Raw genomic sequence first — 18,373 nt, 5'->3', positions numbered from 1 at the left:
GAGTATGATTTCCCATTCATCTGGTTATACATGATGTAGAATACCACCGATTGTATAGTTATATACATACATGGGGTAATAATGTCTGATTCATTCTACTAGCCTCCCTACCCCCATACCCCCCCCTTCACTCCCCTCTATCTAAAGTAACTCTGTTCTTCCCTAGCACCCCCCATTGTGAATTAGCATCCACATATGAGAGAAAACATTCATAAAGCCTGTTTTCTGGTATTAATATTGCTAACTCAGTTTTCTTTTGTTTTGGTTAGTATTTGCCGGCAAATTGTCTTTACCATAATTTTCTTTTCACACAACAATGTCATTAAATGTTCAATGCTCTTTGTTAAACTGTATTAACTACATTTTATTTTTGCTTCAATGATATCCAATATGACAATATGTCGATAAGCAAATGGGTTTAAACTTCTTAAGAGTGTTATTTCTACTGTTATTTTGTATTCATCCTTACTTTACTTTTTTCAATGGTATTATTCGCATTCTTTGTTTTGCTGTTTTCTAGCATTTTAGTATTTACTTTATTTTTAAATCTTCTGCAAAATTAGCCTTTTGAAACAGAAAACAATCTATGACTATTTATATTTGCCAAAAAGTCTGTCAGTTTCATTTTGCCCTCATACCTTGAATTGTACTCCTTCCCTGGATTCAACTTCTTTCTTTCTGAAATACACGATTTCAATAATTTTTTCAGTTGGGGTCCCCCCAAGTTGGAAGGTGCCTCCTGTCCCTGTGAATGCACTGAAGTCATGACCTCTAGGGCTTACGCCAGGGCCTGCCCACCACTGTGATATCAGCTTTTTTCTGTTTCTGCCACCTGGCATTGACATTCAAGAAAGAAAGACTGCTTATATTTTTGAATTATTATATATTTGTTCATAACCTGTAAATATCTGTAAGCAAGAAGAAGACCTATCCACAGCTATTCATTGTGCTTTTTGCTCTAAAAGTCATTCCTTCAGGAGTATTTTGAAAACTATTAGAAGGAGGGTCATGGCTTGTATCTCCAGATCCTGCCACAATGCAGTTGAATAGAAAGCACCTAACAAATTTTGGCTGACTGGCTTCTTTGCCATTTGCATTCTGGTTGAAAATATCTAGTTCAAGCTGGATTATCTACTCCTCTGTCAGATTTGCATGTTTAACACCTTGCATACACACTTTGAGACTCTGGCCTCTAAAATTCCTAAATCACTCTTGAAATATAGCAAAAGTAGTACTGGCATCACTAAGATTCTATCTTACATAAAGAAATCAGACTCAGAATGATGAAGTGGATGCTTCATACCTCATAACTACTTTTAGAATTGTGGACTCAAGAAAGTGATGTTAGTTATTTGTTAGCCCAATCCCTCCTCATTCTACATGAAAGCTCACTGATTTGTGTCAAAGCAGCAATTAGTTGGTAGTCAAGCATGGCTGGACACTGATCTCCTTGCTACTGACCAAATTGTTCCTGCTTCCTCTTGCCTCTACTACACACCGAGTGAGCAGCAGCTTCATTTTACTTGATAATTCATACACTAGAGCACATTTAGTAGCTTATATTTTTTTGTTTTGTAACACCAGTAAAATAATAATGATATTTACCCCTAACTTTGTTTTAAATTGTAATATTTCCAGCAATGCTAACACTACATTCAATACCTTCATTACACATTTTGAAAGATTAAATGCAGAACATATATGGGACACATACACTTATTGTGGCTTGAGAAACTAGAATAAAATAATATTAAAGATTCAAAAGGGAAAATATGAATTTCTTCTCCTAAACTAGACAAAATTAGATTCTGTTTTTGAGAAATAATAGTTTGAATAGTAGGAAAATAAAAACATTTTTCCTTAGTCAAAGAGATTCCCACCAGAGACCATTTCCAGTGTCTGTATCAATCTTTTGGAGTATAAAGTCCAGGTATCCATCATTTGTCCCAGACCAGGAACTTAAAATAGGTAGGTAGAAGATAAAATTAACCCTTAAATGAGAGGACAACGTTTAGGAAAATTCAGTTATTTTTTTAAGGAATAAACCATGAAAGATATATACAAATAAAATATGTATAATGTTTATTTAAGATGAAAGTTGTTCATTGTTAACTCTCTGATTAAATATTTCAATAAACTGGTTAAATATTTTAACAAGTTTTCCCTGCTGGTACAATGTGGCATGAATATTGAAAAGCAAATACAGGAAGCTAAGGCCATTCTTACAACTCTTTCTGTTTCTGTTTTGAGTTAGTCAATTGAACTTAATGATTAAACCTACTATGTACTTTTGGTTTGATAATTTAAGTCTCAATCCAAAGGTCTGATTTAAGTCAATGGTGTCTATTCAAGGGATAATCAGAAGTGGAAAAACTATGCTCTGTATTGAACGATATAAAAAATTCAAAAATTACAGAATTGTAGCTAATACTTATTGAGTGCTTACACTATACTAGGCATCCTATTAAACATTCAAATGCATTAGACCATTTACTCCTTATAGCAGCCCTATGCAGCAGGATTTAACTATTAACCCCATAAGAGGTCAGATAACTGAGGCACAAAAATGTTGAGTAAGTTGCTCAAAGTCACTCATTGGGTAAGTGGCAGTTATTGAGATTTACACTGAGGCAATTTGGATTCAAATCTCCCCCCACTCTCAAGTACACAGTCTTAACCAGTATTTTCTATAAAGATCTTTAACAACATGCATCAGAGACCATCATGGGTAGTGACCATATCCAGAATTTCAAGTGAAAATATCTAAAACCTGGAAATCCAGGAAGAAACCACTAAGCCAAAAATCTAGTTTCTTAGTTTAAGGCAGTGAATTTTAAAATGGGATCAGCACTAGACATCACTGTTCTGATATTAAAGTAACCCATGCCCCTTGGTCAATTACATAACAAGATTTATCTTTCAGACAAGAATTCCTTTCCTTTCATAGAAACCACTGTGTTTCTTATTTAGAGGGTGAATATGTGAGCAAGCAAGAAAAGTGAATGGCAAAGGAGCAGAAGTGAGATTTATGAGAGCAGAATTAAGACTGAGAAACACCACAGTGACCTAAAACTCAAATTCCTCCTTCCAAAAAATACACTTCTCTAAATGTGTGTTTTTTAAACCCCAAATGCAACTGTCCTCCAGGAGTTAGATTTATTACTGAGTTTAGCAAGGCAGGAAGCACTGAAATCCAGTGAAATGAAAGCCAAGTATCCATGGACAGATTATTCTCTAAGAAACAATAAAACCTCCTTGACCTTTTCTGACAACCCACATTTTCCACTGTGTAAGAATTATTAGTGCTATAAAATCTGGCCTTGCAGTTTGGGGATATTTCAACTTACTGAAATCTCTTGTTAGGCTGAGGAACAGGTATGTTCTGTGGCAAGGAATAAAGCTTAGACTATCTGGAGAGAGGTGGGGAAATGAGACACCAGTGAACAGGAAGTTCTTGGGCCAGGAGCAGTGTAGAATATGGTCAAATAAGGTCTAAAAGCACTGCCAGTGTGTTTCAAGGTAAGACATTTTCTACTAATAGAGGTTAAGAAAACACCCCCTGCCATTATGATCGTGAACATTTGTCTATGTTTACATTAGGCCCACTTTGTTGGTAATTTTTTTTTTTTTTTTTCCAGTACTGGGCAATCGAACTCAGGGCCTTGTGCTTGCAAGGCAAGCACTCTACCAGCTAAGCTATCTCCCCTACATTAGGCCTACTTCAAATAGGAAAATGTCAAAGGAAAGAAATAGAATAAAGCCTAATTATATTTTCATTTTACTTTCATCATCAAGTGTAATGGGACCCAAAACCCATGTTGCTTTTTGTGTTATGAGTCTCTTGTTATTAGAAGCACAAAGCCAACAGAGACAGATCACTTAGGCTTGTCCATTCTGAAAATACATCAGACAAGGTGGATATTTTTCTGTGGAGCATGCTCACTCAATTTGAAAATTCCGGAGGTCTGGCAAAACTTAAATTTGCTCCAATATAAAAGCATCCTATAAGATGGATGCTCATATGGTTAAACAAAAGAGGCCATACACAAGTGGAGAGATCTTAATGAACCAAGAGACCTAGAAATGGTAATGTGACACATGGCTTGGAGTAGAGGAAGAAAACTAAACTGAAACCTTTCTTAAAAAGTCCAGAATTTAAATTTCTTTTAATACTTTAAATTATAAGGGATGAGTAGTAATGTTATTTCATTTCTCAATTTAACTAGTTGACAACTTATTTCATGCTATGGACTGAATATTTGTGTTCCCCAAAATTCATCTGAAAAAACTTTTCAGTATGAAGGTATTAGAAATTGAAACTTTGAAAGATGATTATTCATGAGGGTACAACTTGCCTGTATGTAATTAATTCAATCAAGGTGCTGAACAGACCAGAATTCTCCTTTGATACCACATAAAGATATAGCAAAAAGCCACCTTCTCTGAATGAAGAAACAGGCTCTATCATACACCAAATTGCCCAGTAACTTGATCTCATGACTTCTTAGCCTCTAGAACTGTGAGAAATAAATTTCTCTAGTTTATAATGCGCCAAGAAATAAGTTTCTATTGTTACAATAGCCCAAACGGACTAAGTCCAGTTTCTGGGTATCGCATGAGTCGTTCATTCACTCACTGATCATGTTTGGGCAGCTATCATCCAAGTCCTACTCTAGCTGTAGGGAAAGCGGGTTATTAAGTAGGCCCTCCTTCTCATGGAGTGCTCATTCTAGAAATGGGGAGTCAATCAACCAGTAAACAAGTAAGTAAGAAGTTATCCAGGATAAAATCCATGACAAAAATTATGTAAAACAGAGCAAAAGAGTGATAACAGGGTAGGAAAGATCTCTTTAAGGAGGAAACACTCAACCTGAGACCAAAATCATCAAAGAAGGAGCCATTCATGTGAAACTCTTGGTGAGGAGTGTTCTGGGTAAATGGACATCATTGGAGAAGAACTTCAAGTCTAGAGCTCCTTGGATGAAACTGCAAACATTATCAATTAGTTGTGAAAAACATTTTTTTTTCCAAGTGAAATTGCAAATGGATAGGTAGTCTTGTACCTGGGAGCATAGATGGAGAAAGTATTACACTTGGCAATGTATCTCATCATGTTACTTTGGTGGAAACATTTTTTAAATGTTTCCATCAGTGATCTGTAGAAACGATGGACTACTCCAATAATCCTGAAAGAAGTTTAACCTAATCCCATGAAATGCTGTCTACTTTATCAACCTCAGAGCCTTAAACTGTGCACTTTTAACAAGAGATCCAATGAGAAAATAGGAATAGAATTTTAAAATACTTCTGTATTATTCTCATATTCCTAGAGACTATGTCTTGAAGTGTTTGTTTGATATTTAAAGCAATGATTCATTTTAAGAAATAAAAAGGAAAATTAACACCTAGAATGATTAGAGTTGAGCTCCTTCCTGTTTTGTTTGAGGGCTAATAGATGTTTGGGTCTATGCGAATGTGAGAAATCTTTCCATTAAAAGCAGAATGAATACAAGGAATGTGGTCTCTTTTGCTGCTCTTGGTTAGAAGATCAATGCAGACAGCTATAACTTTGCAAAGTTCAAGGAAGCACTTTGCACATCCCAGTACAAGGTGGTAAATCCACGACTGTTACTCAGCAGCCAAAAATCTATGGACACCACTGAAGACCCGGCAAACCTTAAAACTGAAGTGTGACTACAAACTACACTCTATACACTGCATTAATAATATAGATCTCCTCGACTTGAAGATAATCTGATGTCCCAAAGATCCTGACTTTGCCTAGCAAAACAACAGACGGCTTTGATTCTGCTGCTTACTGCACGCTATTGTGAATTGGGATTTTCAGCCATTGTTGTCTCAAGAAGAAAAAATGAACTAATTGTCTTCTCTGTAGGGAATTTAAGACCACAGATACTAAAGTTAAAATGATCTAGATTCAAATCCAGACCTAGTATTTTCCAGCTATATAAGCATGAAAATAGTCTCTGAGCCTGAATTTCCTCACTTTTAACATAGAACATAATATCAGCTTCAAAGGTGGTTGTGAGATTAAATGAGATAAAGTATGTGAAATTTTTAGCACAGTGCCTAGAATATAGAAACAAATTTTGAGATTATAGGTCTTTCAATGATTGAAGGCATAAATGGCATACATATCATCATATTGGTATTCACTTATGGCCACATAAGAGTTAGTTCTCATTGAAATTTACCTAGTGCAGAAAGGACTTTAAATTTTTTTTTTTTTGCAAAGAAGCCATCACTTTTTAATGAAAAATAAAAATGAGACATAATTTATACATTCAGCTTATGTTAACAAAATGAATTTTGACTGCAATAAAATTACTTTATTCAAAATTTTACATGCACGCTTGTGTGCATTTTTTCTGAATAAGACAATCATAGTTTTCATGAATTTCTCAGAGATATGTATGAACTTTGTCCCCCTAAAAAATCAAAAGACAATATATTTCTATACCCAGGTAAAGGAACCAAAAGAATATCCAATAATTATATGAGATGAGATGGTAGGATATTGTGGATGGGATGGATAGGATGGAATGGGATGGGATAGATAGAATGGGATGGGATGGGATGGAAAGAGAAGGAGTAGACTGGAGGAAGTGAGTGGGAAAAAATGAAGTGGAATGGAACAAAACCCACTATGAATAAAATGGACTAAATAAACAGCAACAGCAGATTTATCAATCTTTCGATCTTACAACCCTCCCATTTTCCACTGGGTTTAATCAAAAGTTGAGGTATGTTCTCATATAGAGATTTGATTGGAAAATGAAAGGCAATGGAAAGTTTAGTCTTTTATGAGGAGCTGGTGTATGCTTCTACTCTGAGAGTAGAACATTATTCTCTTCTTCCTCTGGGGTCTTAGTGCTCAGGAAGCTCAGAGATATATTTTGTGTTTATTTTAAGCAGCTCGCCCTGAGTCTGGCTTTCATAAATTTTCTATCCCCCTCCCTGCACTCTTCTTCACATTATTTTTGCACCTCGGTCTTTGCCTTAATAGCTCTATTCTAACAGTGTCCTTTTTAAATCACCAAGATTTTTCCTTGTAAAGTAGATGTCAAAATTAAAAGAAGTCTTCTTAAATATTTACCTTTCAAATGATGTCTTAACAATTTAGCAAGCTTACCAGGGAGAAACATGTCTAGTTCACAATTTTTTTTAAGCCTGAAATAAACTATTTTACAAACCTTAAGCAAACAAGAATACTTTTGCCCCAAGTTTAAATATTACCATTTTTTTCCACTGATAAATACTTATTCTAGTTTTTTAAATGTTATTAATGCAGTTTTCTCTAATATTATTCCTTGGGGCCAGAGAACTGCAGCACGTGTGTTTGACCCCTTTTGTCCTCATTGGGGACCTTTGCAGTCATGCACTGTGCTCCTACAGGAGTCACCTGCTCAGAGGGCAGGTGGCCTCTCTTCCTACCTCTCCTGACTGGCATTATTTGCCCCTAATTTCTCAGTTTCATTAGAAATGTTCTGGGTTTTTTTGCAAAAAAAATTTTTTTAAAAGCAGTGTTCCATATATCTAACTTTGAGCCCCTTTTTGGAGAACCTCTGCCACCCAAGGGAACCTGCATTTGGACTGTGAGCTCTGAGAGCTCTCCTTAACATCATTGCCTCGCACACTACTGCCCCTCCCAAGCCTCTTTCACACATTAGCTCTGTACACAACAGAAGACTAATAACTATAGGTTGAATAGCCAGTAAAATAATTTTTAATATCTTAATTTTTAGTTGTTTTCTAACAATAGAAAGAAGAAAGAGGAAAGCCTGCATGCAAACTATGAGATCATTTTACTGACAACTCTTGTTTATTCCTAAACATCCTTGTTGAAATGAAATTCTTTTCTGCCTATGTTTGATTAGGAATGTGTGCTCATAACTCTTTACCTTTCCTGTATTTAGTTAACTAAACCCAAATGTATTATTAACGACTTAATTATTACTCCATCAAGTCAGCTGGGAATTAAAAGAGCATAAAAACGAACTCAGCCATGTTACCCTTCACCCTGCTTATTCACATACAGCGTGTATTTGTACGTATCCACCTGCCTGCTAGCCATCACTGACTCTCGACTTACATTTCATGATGTCAGTGTAGTGGGCAGTCTTAACCTGGACAAGCTACTTTGTAGCACAGTTATGTCAGGTGGCAGGGAAAGACTCATGCCTCCTCTCTATTCAAGTTAAATGAAACAGGGTGACATTACCTCTCTGCATCCTTATCACTGTCCTCCAGATGCCCAGTCCCAAAATAATGGCCGTCAGCAGCCCACATGCAATGACTACCAGCACTCTGAGGTCACAGGTACGGCAGGAAGCCATGGTAAAGGCACAGATCTACTCCTTGCTGAAAAGCAGCTGCCTTTTCTTCTTGAGCCAAGAACGTTCATGAGAAATTGTTCTAAAATATTAAAACGATTCGTCCTTTCAGTGATGGATCAGGAAGATGTCTTCCAATTTTAGGAATTTTGAGGTCAATCCAGCAGAATGCAGTTCAAATCACCTGATAAAAGGTGCATATTCCACTTGCAATGTCCTCAACCTTTACCGAAGGAGAACATGAAAAGAGTGATTGTAGTTACGGGTAAAGGAAGATAATGCAGGGCAATAAAGAAGGGGAGGGATTAGCTAAGAGGGTCAAAGGGCAGATATTCAGACAAGGAAGAGATTGAAGGAAGAGAACAAAAAACAGGAAATCAGGAAGGCAGTGGAGCCTGGTAGTCAGCTACAGCTCAGCTTCCTGTGCTTTCATCTTAGGAGAATTCAGCCCAGGAGGAGGAGCAGGGGCTTCAAGTCAAGTATGTCCCTCTTGGGGAAATGAAGTATATTGTCAAGGAAAGGACAATCAGCAACAGCCACATGTGATTCTAGTGCTTGCAGGTTTTCAAGCACATTGAGAGCTACGGTTGGTGAGAAAACATACTGGCTCAGGGGTAAGTTTTGCAAAGCATTAAAGCCCAGAATTACAACCCATCTATCTTGGGCTTAATTGTGCCCCCCTAGCCCATCCTCAAGTTCATTTTCCATCTGAGTTTCCATAAACTGGTTTCTTTCTGTAGTGGCAGCTCTGACTCTGCTGCCCAGGATCCCAGGTTCTTCTTACTCCTTACCTGTCCTGGAATGAATGAATGAATGAATTAGCACTCACCTCTTAAGAGTTCTGTTTATGGTGGACAAAACAGGTGCTCTGGATCTCCCTCCACTAATCAAAACCACATTTATTAAATGCCTTCAATATATCAGGATCATTACAAGACAAGGACAATTCCTCAAAGAACTCATACTCTCTTAGGGATGAGATACCAAGATATGACACCTGAAAAGTAGTAACTATTAAGGTGAAAGACAGTAAAATATAGTTACTGTAAAATACTAGACCATTAATTCCTTCAGGAAGTATTTAGCAAGGTTTCACAAAACATGTTTTACATTTAATATGATTTTTTTGTTGACTCCCAAACAACTACATATTTTTCCAATTCTCTTTAACACTCACTTTATAGCTTTAGGAGATGTGACTGTAAGGCTCTAATGTTATCCAACTCCAGAATTAAAGAAAAACACACTAATGTAGCACAAAATGAAAGGACTTAGAAGTACTGATAAAGTACAAAAAAAAATGAATGTAAGTCCATTATCTGAGTTTCTCTTATATGTCTGCATGTTATACACACAAAATGTCTGGAAGGGTATGTAAAAAATTCTTCATGGAAATCTGAAGTACGAGAAACTTTTAAAAATGTTATATCCTTTCTAAAACTTAAAGTTTTTCCTTGTACATATTTTTAAACTATAATAATAAAATGATTACCTGTTCAATAATAAATATTACAATTTTCAATAAATAGTAAATCTTGGGGAATAAGCACCTAGCAGACACCTAAAATATACCAAGTATGTATTACATAGATTTAGATATGTTTAGATATGAGGTGTCCCCCCAAAGCTCATTTGTAAGACAATGCAAGAAAGTTTAAAGGTGAAATGATTGAGTTATGAAAGTCTTTGCTCAATAAATGCATTAACCCCTGATATGGATTAATTGGATGATGACTGCAGGCAGGTAGGGTATAACTAGAGGAAGGGGTCATTGGGGGTGTGCCTTGGGGTTTACATTTTGTACCTGGAGAATTGAGTGACCTTTCTCTCTATCTCTCTCTCTCTCTCTCCTTCTTGGTGCCATGTTCCCAGGTGCTTTCTTCTGCCACACACGTCTGCCATGATTTCTGCTTCACCTCAGGCCCCAAGGAATGGGGTTGACTATATATAGACTGAGACCTCTGAAACTGTGAGCCTCCAAAATAAAAATTTCCTCTGCTAATTGCTCTGGCAGACCTTTTGGTCACAGCATTGAAAAAGTCAAATAAAACAATATATATTTTTTGCCTCATTTATTCCATACGGTAGCCACATACAACATTTAATCTTTTTGTCCATTGCATGAATAAGTAAATGAGTTTGAGGTAGGTATAACTCTAAACAGGAGCTCTGTGGTTAAGGAAATTTGAACAGCACTAGGTTACACAAAGTTTCTTCACTTCAGAACAGTGTCCTTAGTCTTCAGGACACTCATGTGCATTATGAATTGCAAAGTTTCTAATGCTATTTGACTGCTGAATCTTCTCAATCAGAATCTCTCAGAGATGTCTTTCTTCAGATTATGCTTTGGAAACACTGCCCCACATGATTATCTGAACAATGTTCTTCACTGAACACAGTGACTAAAAGAACTATTTGAGGGACTCATGTTTGCATTATGATATGATATTTTTCCCTTGTAGTGTTCCAAATGTTTTGGAGGGAAATCAGCTGTGGTGGTTCCAAGACATTCCGTGGAAATGCTGGATTCCTGGGATGCCACAATGGCTTCCATGTCCTCAACCACATGAATAGATTTTTTAAAAAACTGCTGTCCGTCTGACTAAGACGACTAGAAATTCATGGAATGGAAAAAATTCTTAAGCCCAGAAACTTAGATATTGACATTAATAAAAGAGTATGAATTACTATATCAATAGTAATAAACAAATGTGTAAATGGTCACAAACTTTTATACACACACCAAGATGACACAGAAAAAAAATGAAAAAACTAAACAGGAAATAATTTATCTACTTGTTCATCCTATTCAACTCAAACATTTTGATAGGCATGGGGATAAAATAGTGAGCCAGAGAGACAAGGTCCCTGTCCTCACACAGCTGCCTGTGCCTCTGCTGTCATTAATTTGCTCTGCGACTTTAGACAAACCACCTAAGAATCTAGGTATTAGTTGATCCATTACTTCATGTTTTAAACAACCTAGCTGAGGTCTTCCCTTCCTGAGTATTTCAGTCATGAAGTCATTAGTTAAGGAAGAGCAAGGCAGGTGTCTATTGTGGGAGCCCATAGTGGGTGTCAGAGACCAGGTAGGACAAGGAAGACATCTACAAAGGGAAGAGCAATATGAAATGTCAGACCCCAATTAGAATGAAGGTGGCATCTCTGTGATGGAGAGGGGAAGCCGGCATGCAGTATCATAGCCCAAGGAGGGCAGGAGATCATCTAGGTGGGAAACAATCACACATCAGAGCCAGAGCAAGGAGAGGAAGGAATTCTTCAGAGACGAAGAGTAGATGCACAGGAGAACTGCTCAGCATGGAAAGTCAGAGCCAGGGTTTAGTGAGAAGGGTGTCCAACAGAATGGCAGCATAGAATAGGGGATCAGAGCCCAAGCAGGAGATCAGGGTATCCACACACAGGTGGAGGTGGAGGTGGGGGTGGGAGTGAAAAGCAGAGATGGGTTCCAATACAGGACACACATCAAACAGGTAAGCATGTAACAATAATGGAAGACAAGTTTCTCACTCTAAAAAGGAGTTACAAATATAGTCAGGGAAAAAACTTGAATTCCATGAGAATTTCAATACAGGACAAGAAAAACTTGGAGAAAGAAAAGCTATATGCTGTTCTGAATGAAGCAATATCCTCCAGGCCAAAAGAAAGTCAGATAAATGCATGCATGAATTCGAGAACTTATCCAAAAGAGGAACAGTTATGACTTCTATAACAAAGTAAAATATTTTAAAGAAAGGAATGTCGTATTACTCCTTATTTCAAATGCTGGAACTAAATAATTTCCATTGTGTATTTTTTTAGAAAGCTTGTGGTATTGGGTTGGAATTAGATGTATCACATGAACTCAAGATTATGGATATTATGTATTTATATGTAACATTTTTATTTATAATACATGTATTTCCATATAATAAATATATATTTATATAAAATATATAAATAGAAATATATTCAAAGATGCATTTTATACATTTAAATGTATATTTGTGCAGGTTTATACTATATACCACACATTTGCATACATGTATTCTCTAGCTCTGGCTAGTCATAGGGCCTGCAAGCAGTGACACCTGATGAAAAACGAGCACATCTAGAGTCCAGGGCTTGATTTACACAAACAATTTTTCACTGAAAGGACCATGGATCCTTGGGAAAATGACTAATTCCAGGACTGTGCCAGAGCAAGTACAAGGCAAGCCAGGAATATCTTAGGCAGAAAGCAAGATATGATGGAAACATAACACATGGACACAGAATCTAGCTCAAAGTGATTCTTCATGACAAAATGAAGGCTAATTTGAGTATAAAATAATAACATTTTTAAAACAGATAACATTTTAAAGTAATAAATTCATTTATTGCATAATAAATAAGTGTAAAAAATAATACTCATAACAGGAGATGAGTGTTTAAGAATCAAGTTGGCAGATTAGAGAAAGGCTGCATTTCCTGTTGCTCTGTGGCTTGAATTCAATAGAGGAAGTTCTGCCTCTCCGCCAGGTAGGTAAGAGGGGGGATTCACTGACATTCAATTTCAGATAGTCACAGTCTCTTAGATACTCGGAAATTCAGGTGTATTGAACAAAGAACAAGAAAGAACACAATGGAGCCACACTGGTTGCAGCAGCACTTGTTTACAGAGGGGAGGAGAGCACAGAGAAAAAACCACAATGACACATTTGGCACAGAAAAACCGCTATAACAGAAAAGTAGCCTGAACTTAGCTGATCTAGAGGCTGCACAAAGAACTGGTGTTTGAAAAGTGCTCTGCGTTTCTCAACTGGAAAGCAGAGAGTTGAGGTTGGAGCCATCCTGAGGAGCCAGGAGATTGTAGCAAACATTGCCACACTGTCCTGGCAAGCGCCGGCCTGAGGCTAGGGTACAACTGAAACTGAGGAGATTTTACCCAAGGGGATCCAAGTCCGAGATGTGGAGGGGAGAACAACTCACTTTCCGTTTGACTCTGATGGCTCATGTGACCACCTGAGGAGGGTCGGGAAACTGAACAGACAGAAATGAATACACTCGGGACTAAGCCTGGTAACGCCACATTCCTGGGCAGTGGAATGTGCAAGTAGAATTCTTGGGAAATTCCTTAAATCCAGACACCCAGCAGAGACTGGTATCTGCCTGGCCCTGAGGGTGTGTTGATCTAATCTCTCCGGAGCAGACACCACCCAACAAAGCCCCTAGGGTCTGATTAGAGCCAAGTCCCAGTCATTGAAACTCCTCACCAGAAGTGCAGCAGCCCCACCCTGGGAACTATCCATCTGGTATGACCAGATGACATTCCAATTGGCAGTACTACGGACTTCCCATTCTGTCCTACCTCGCACTGGTGAGAAGGGAAGGTGAGAGCTATTCCAATCAGCTTCAGTTTTAGGCCACTCCAGCTGGCAGCTCAGTGAGCACCAAAAAAAGGAAGGGATGGCAAGAAGTAAAAGCAAGAATCCATAACTGGGATGGATTCAAACTAAAAAGTCTTTTCTCAGCACAGGAAATAATCAATAATGTGAAAAGAGAGCCCACGGAGTGGGAGAAAATCTTTTCTGCACACACTTCAGACAGAGCACTCATCTCCAAAGTTTATAAAGAACTTAAAAAACTTTGCACCCAAAATACAAAGAACCCAATCAATAAATGGGCTAAGGAAATGGGCAGACACTTCACAGAAGAAGATATACAGGTGCTCGTCTTCCCTAGTAATTAGAGAAATGCAAATTAAAACCACCCTAAGATTTCATCTAACCCCAATTAGAATGGCTGTTATCAAGAACACAAGCAATAATAAGTGTTAGCGTGGATGTGGGGAAAAAGGCACACTCATACATTGCTGGTGGAGTTGCAAATTTGAACAGCCATTCTGGAAAGCAGTATGGAGATTCCTCAGAAAGCTTGGAATGGACCCACCATTTGACCCAGCTATCCCACCCCTAGGTTTATACCTAAAGGACTTAAAATCAGCATACTACAATGATGCAGCCACATCAATGTTCATAGCAGCTCAATTCACAATAGCTAGGTTGTGGAACCAACCTAGATGCCCTTCAATTGATGAATGGATAAAGAAACTGTGGTGTATATATACACAATGGAATATTACTCAGCCATAAAGAATAGTAAAATTATGGCATTTGCTGGTAAATGAATGAAGCTGGAAAATATCATGCTAAGTGAAAAACCAAAGGCCGAATGTTTTCTCTGATAAGTGCATGACAATATATAATGATGGGGGGTAGTGGGGGGAAGAGAAGAATGAAGGAACTTTGGATGGTGTAGAGGAAAAAGAGGTGGGAGGGGGTGGGAATGGAAAAATAGTAGAATGGAACAGACTGTATTACCCTATATATATTTATGATTACATGAATGGTGTGAATATACATTGTGTACAACCATAGAAATGAAAAGTTGTACCCCATTTGTGTAAAATGAATCAAAATGCACCTGTAAAAATAAAAAGATATTTTAATAAAAAAAACCCAGTTGTTAGTCTCTCTCTCTCTCTCTCTCTTTCTCAGTACATAGCTCAAAAAGAAATGAAAAGAAATACAGTGGGGCATTAAGTTTTTCCCTCTTTTTTATATATAAAAATTATATGTACATGATTTTGTATATAAATTATATATAATATATAAATATTTGTTTATTTTGAGTTTTTTGTTTCCCTTGTTTCTCTCTCTCTTCTTTCTTCTCCCTATTATTGCCAAATTATCTTGTTCTCTCTCTATTTACTCTGTTTTCTAGTTTTACTTTTCTCCTTCTTTACAGCATCCACTGCTACATGTCTTCGGCTTCCTCTCTTTTCACACTTTGGACATTCTAAACATTTTTTGACCTTGCTATCCCATTTTCTTTTCTCTTAATGAACTGTATTTTTACTCTTTTAGAAGTATTTGGTTTATGTAACTCCTGCCCCCATTATTCATGTTGTTATAGTTATTAGTATGGTGGATAGCATAGTTGGCAATTGCTATTTAATGCTTCAACGTAGTTCCTGGCTAAAGACTCTTCTTGCTTTTGACAATTGCTTACCCCACTATTTCTGTTTTTGTGGTTATTACTTTTGTAATGTCATAGCAGATACTTGGCATTTGTTTTGGTGCTATATGTTGTTTGAATCTGTTGTTGCTATTGCTCATTTCCCCCTTTTCTATGAGGTGTTGGGAATCTGCTGGGATACTACAAATTCAGGAGTTAGCTGAATTCAGGCAACATACAGAGCATTTTGCTATACACATAAATCAACCACACTCAAACTTCAATAATATTTTAATACAAAGGATAGAAGAGTCAAAACCCAAAAACTAATAACCAAGATCCAAATAAGAACAGCTAGGAGGATCCTCAGGTCCCACTCATGGAAATCCACTCCTCCAGAGAAGTGTCACAAGGCTGTGGACACCACAGCTATGAGGGAGTCACAATCTAGATCACACCCATACTCCTTTAGAATATACAGAGTTGTTAAGTACAAAAGAGCAATTATAGAGGGTACAGAGTGTGCATTCCCGTGAATCCTGCTGTATACAATACAATGGCCAGATCTACGAAGAAGACCTTACTCTTTTGAGATCCACAGGAAAAGTGGAATTCTCAACTCTGACACAATGTACACTGTATCAAAATACACTAATCATTACCAAAGAACCAGCAGGGAAACTATGCTACAAAACCCATTTGGAAATATTTTGAAAATTTATAATCTGATAGCTCAGAACACTTTGGCAAGAGAAGATTGTGCCCTAAAAAGGCTCATGTGTAAGAGTGAAAGAAAAATACATTCCAGCAAATTTTTAAAAACCAATGCAGGGATACAAGAAATACAAAAGTCTAAGTAACCTGACACCTGTTAATAAACCAATCCCAAAAACCCAAAGGCCGAATGTTTTCCCTGATAAGTGGATGATGATATATAATGGAGAAGGGGAGTTGGGGGGGAGAGAAGAATGGAGAAACTTTAGATTACGTAGAGGGAAATGAGAAGGAGGAGGGGTATAAAAAAATGGTGGAATGAGACAGACATCTTTACCCTACGTACAAGTATGATTACATGAGTGGTATGAATCTACATTGTGCGCAACCATAGAAATGAAAAAATGTACCCCATTTGTGTACAATGAATCAAAATGCAGTCTGTAAAAAATAAAAAATAAAAAAGATGCAAACAAAATAAAAAATAAAAAAGATATCTTCCTTAATATTTTACCATTATTTTTAAAAGTTATTTTTTCAAAAGCAAAAAAAAAGTTCATGATTCACCAGCAACTGATCCCAAAGATATTGAAGTGAATGAAATGTCAAACAATTCAAAAGACTGATTATAAAAATTATCAATGAATTCCAAAAGGACACAGAAAAACAACTGAGTGCATTTAATCAGTGCAGGATACAAATGACAAAATAATTAGGGGAAAGAGATATTGAAAAAGAACCAAATGGAAATCTTGGAAATAAAAGACAAAATAAATTAAATTTTCAGTTGAAAGTCTTAAGTAGACCACACTGAAGACAATCTCAGAGCTCAAATACAGGGTGGCCAGCTTTGGACACTTAAACAATATTAAAACAAAGAAAATAAGTAATCATGACCAGAATGTACAAGAACTCTGGGACAACATTAATAGAACAAATTTAAGAAACACTGAAATTGAAGAGGGTTGTGAAATGTAGGGTAATGACATGGATAATCTTTTCAGGGAAATAACAAAAAACTTCCAAACTTTATGAATGAGATGGCATCTAGATTCAGGAGGCATTCAAAACTCCAGATAGATAAGATTAAAAAAAATAAGAACCTATCCGTGACATATTGTAATTACAATGCTCAATATACAGAACAAGAATAGAATTTTTTAAACCTCAGGAAAAAAATGTCAGGTCACATCTAGAGGCAAGCCAATCTGAATTACTTCTGATTTCTCAGCACTTTAAAAGCCAGGAGAGCTTGGAATGGTGTGTCCCAGGCCCTGAAGGAAAAAAATTGTCAACCAAGATTGCAATATTCAGAAAAGTTATCCTTCAGAATTAAAGAGAACATAAAACCTTCCAAAATAAACAGAAATTAAAAAAAATTTATGACTACTAAACTGGCACTTAAAGAAATACTCCACAGAGAAGATATCGAAAACCCAAGAATTCACAAATGGACAAATTTCATTTGAAAAGTAGCTAAGATAATGAGAAACAAGACCGAATTAAGACTTAGAAATAAATCAAAATGGCAGTGATTAATAAACATCTCTCTATTAAATGTAAATGGTCTCAACTCTCCAAATAAAAGACATAGGCTTGAATGATGGATTAAAACACAAGATCCAACTAATGTTGTTTGCAAGATACTCACTTTGCTGATTCATAGAGCTATCATGGAAAAAAGTAAAAAGTCACTTCGCACTGGTAAGAGGAACAATTCAACAAGAAGATACAATGATAGTAAGTATTTGACCCCAACTGTTGATGCGTCTGCTTATGTAGACAGACACTACTAGTATTAAAGACTCAAATAGATCCGAGTACAAGAACACTGGATGATTTAGACACATCTCTCTCACCAATAGATAGGTCATCTAGACATAAACTCAGTAAAGACTCTTCAAACCTAAAAATTATTATAAATCAAATCGACTTAACAGACATAGGATATTTTATTTAACAACAGCCAAATTCACTCTTCTTAGTTGCTCATGGAACCTCCAAAATAGACCAAATTTTAGGTTACAAAACAACTCTTAGCAAATACAAAAGGATCAATGTATAATTCTCTTCATCTTATCTGATCATAATGGAATGAAATTAGAAATAAACACCAAAAAACCATACAGAAACTATATAAACACATGGAGATGGAAAAAAAATGACATTCTTCACACAACTAAAAAAAAAAAAAACAAAAAAAAAAACAGTTCTAGCATTCACTTGGAAGAATAAAAGACAAAATAGCCAAAGAAATTCTCAGCCAAAAAAGCAACGCTGGAGGCACCACAATACCTGACTTCAAATTA

General features: G+C 36.6%; 1 protein-coding gene across 1 annotated transcript in view; it reads right to left on the bottom strand.

Annotated features, from left to right (window-relative positions):
* The window catches only part of ADGRG7 (adhesion G protein-coupled receptor G7), a 63,430-nt gene extending 54,870 nt beyond the window's left edge, over window positions 1-8,560 (bottom strand). The window contains exon 1 of the mRNA XM_079101387.1: window positions 8,243-8,560. Within this exon, the coding sequence (XP_078957513.1) occupies window positions 8,243-8,357 (115 nt within the window). The 5' untranslated portion in view covers window positions 8,358-8,560. The remainder of the gene's footprint in view (window positions 1-8,242) is intronic.
* Window positions 8,561-18,373: the final 9,813 nt, after the last annotated feature.

This window comes from Sciurus vulgaris (genome assembly GCF_902686455.1).
Source record: "Sciurus vulgaris genome assembly, chromosome: 10".
Lineage (NCBI taxonomy): Eukaryota > Metazoa > Chordata > Mammalia > Rodentia > Sciuridae > Sciurus > Sciurus vulgaris.
The sequence above is the reverse complement of the archived record's forward strand: the minus strand, read 5'-3'. Positions and strand labels throughout refer to the sequence as shown.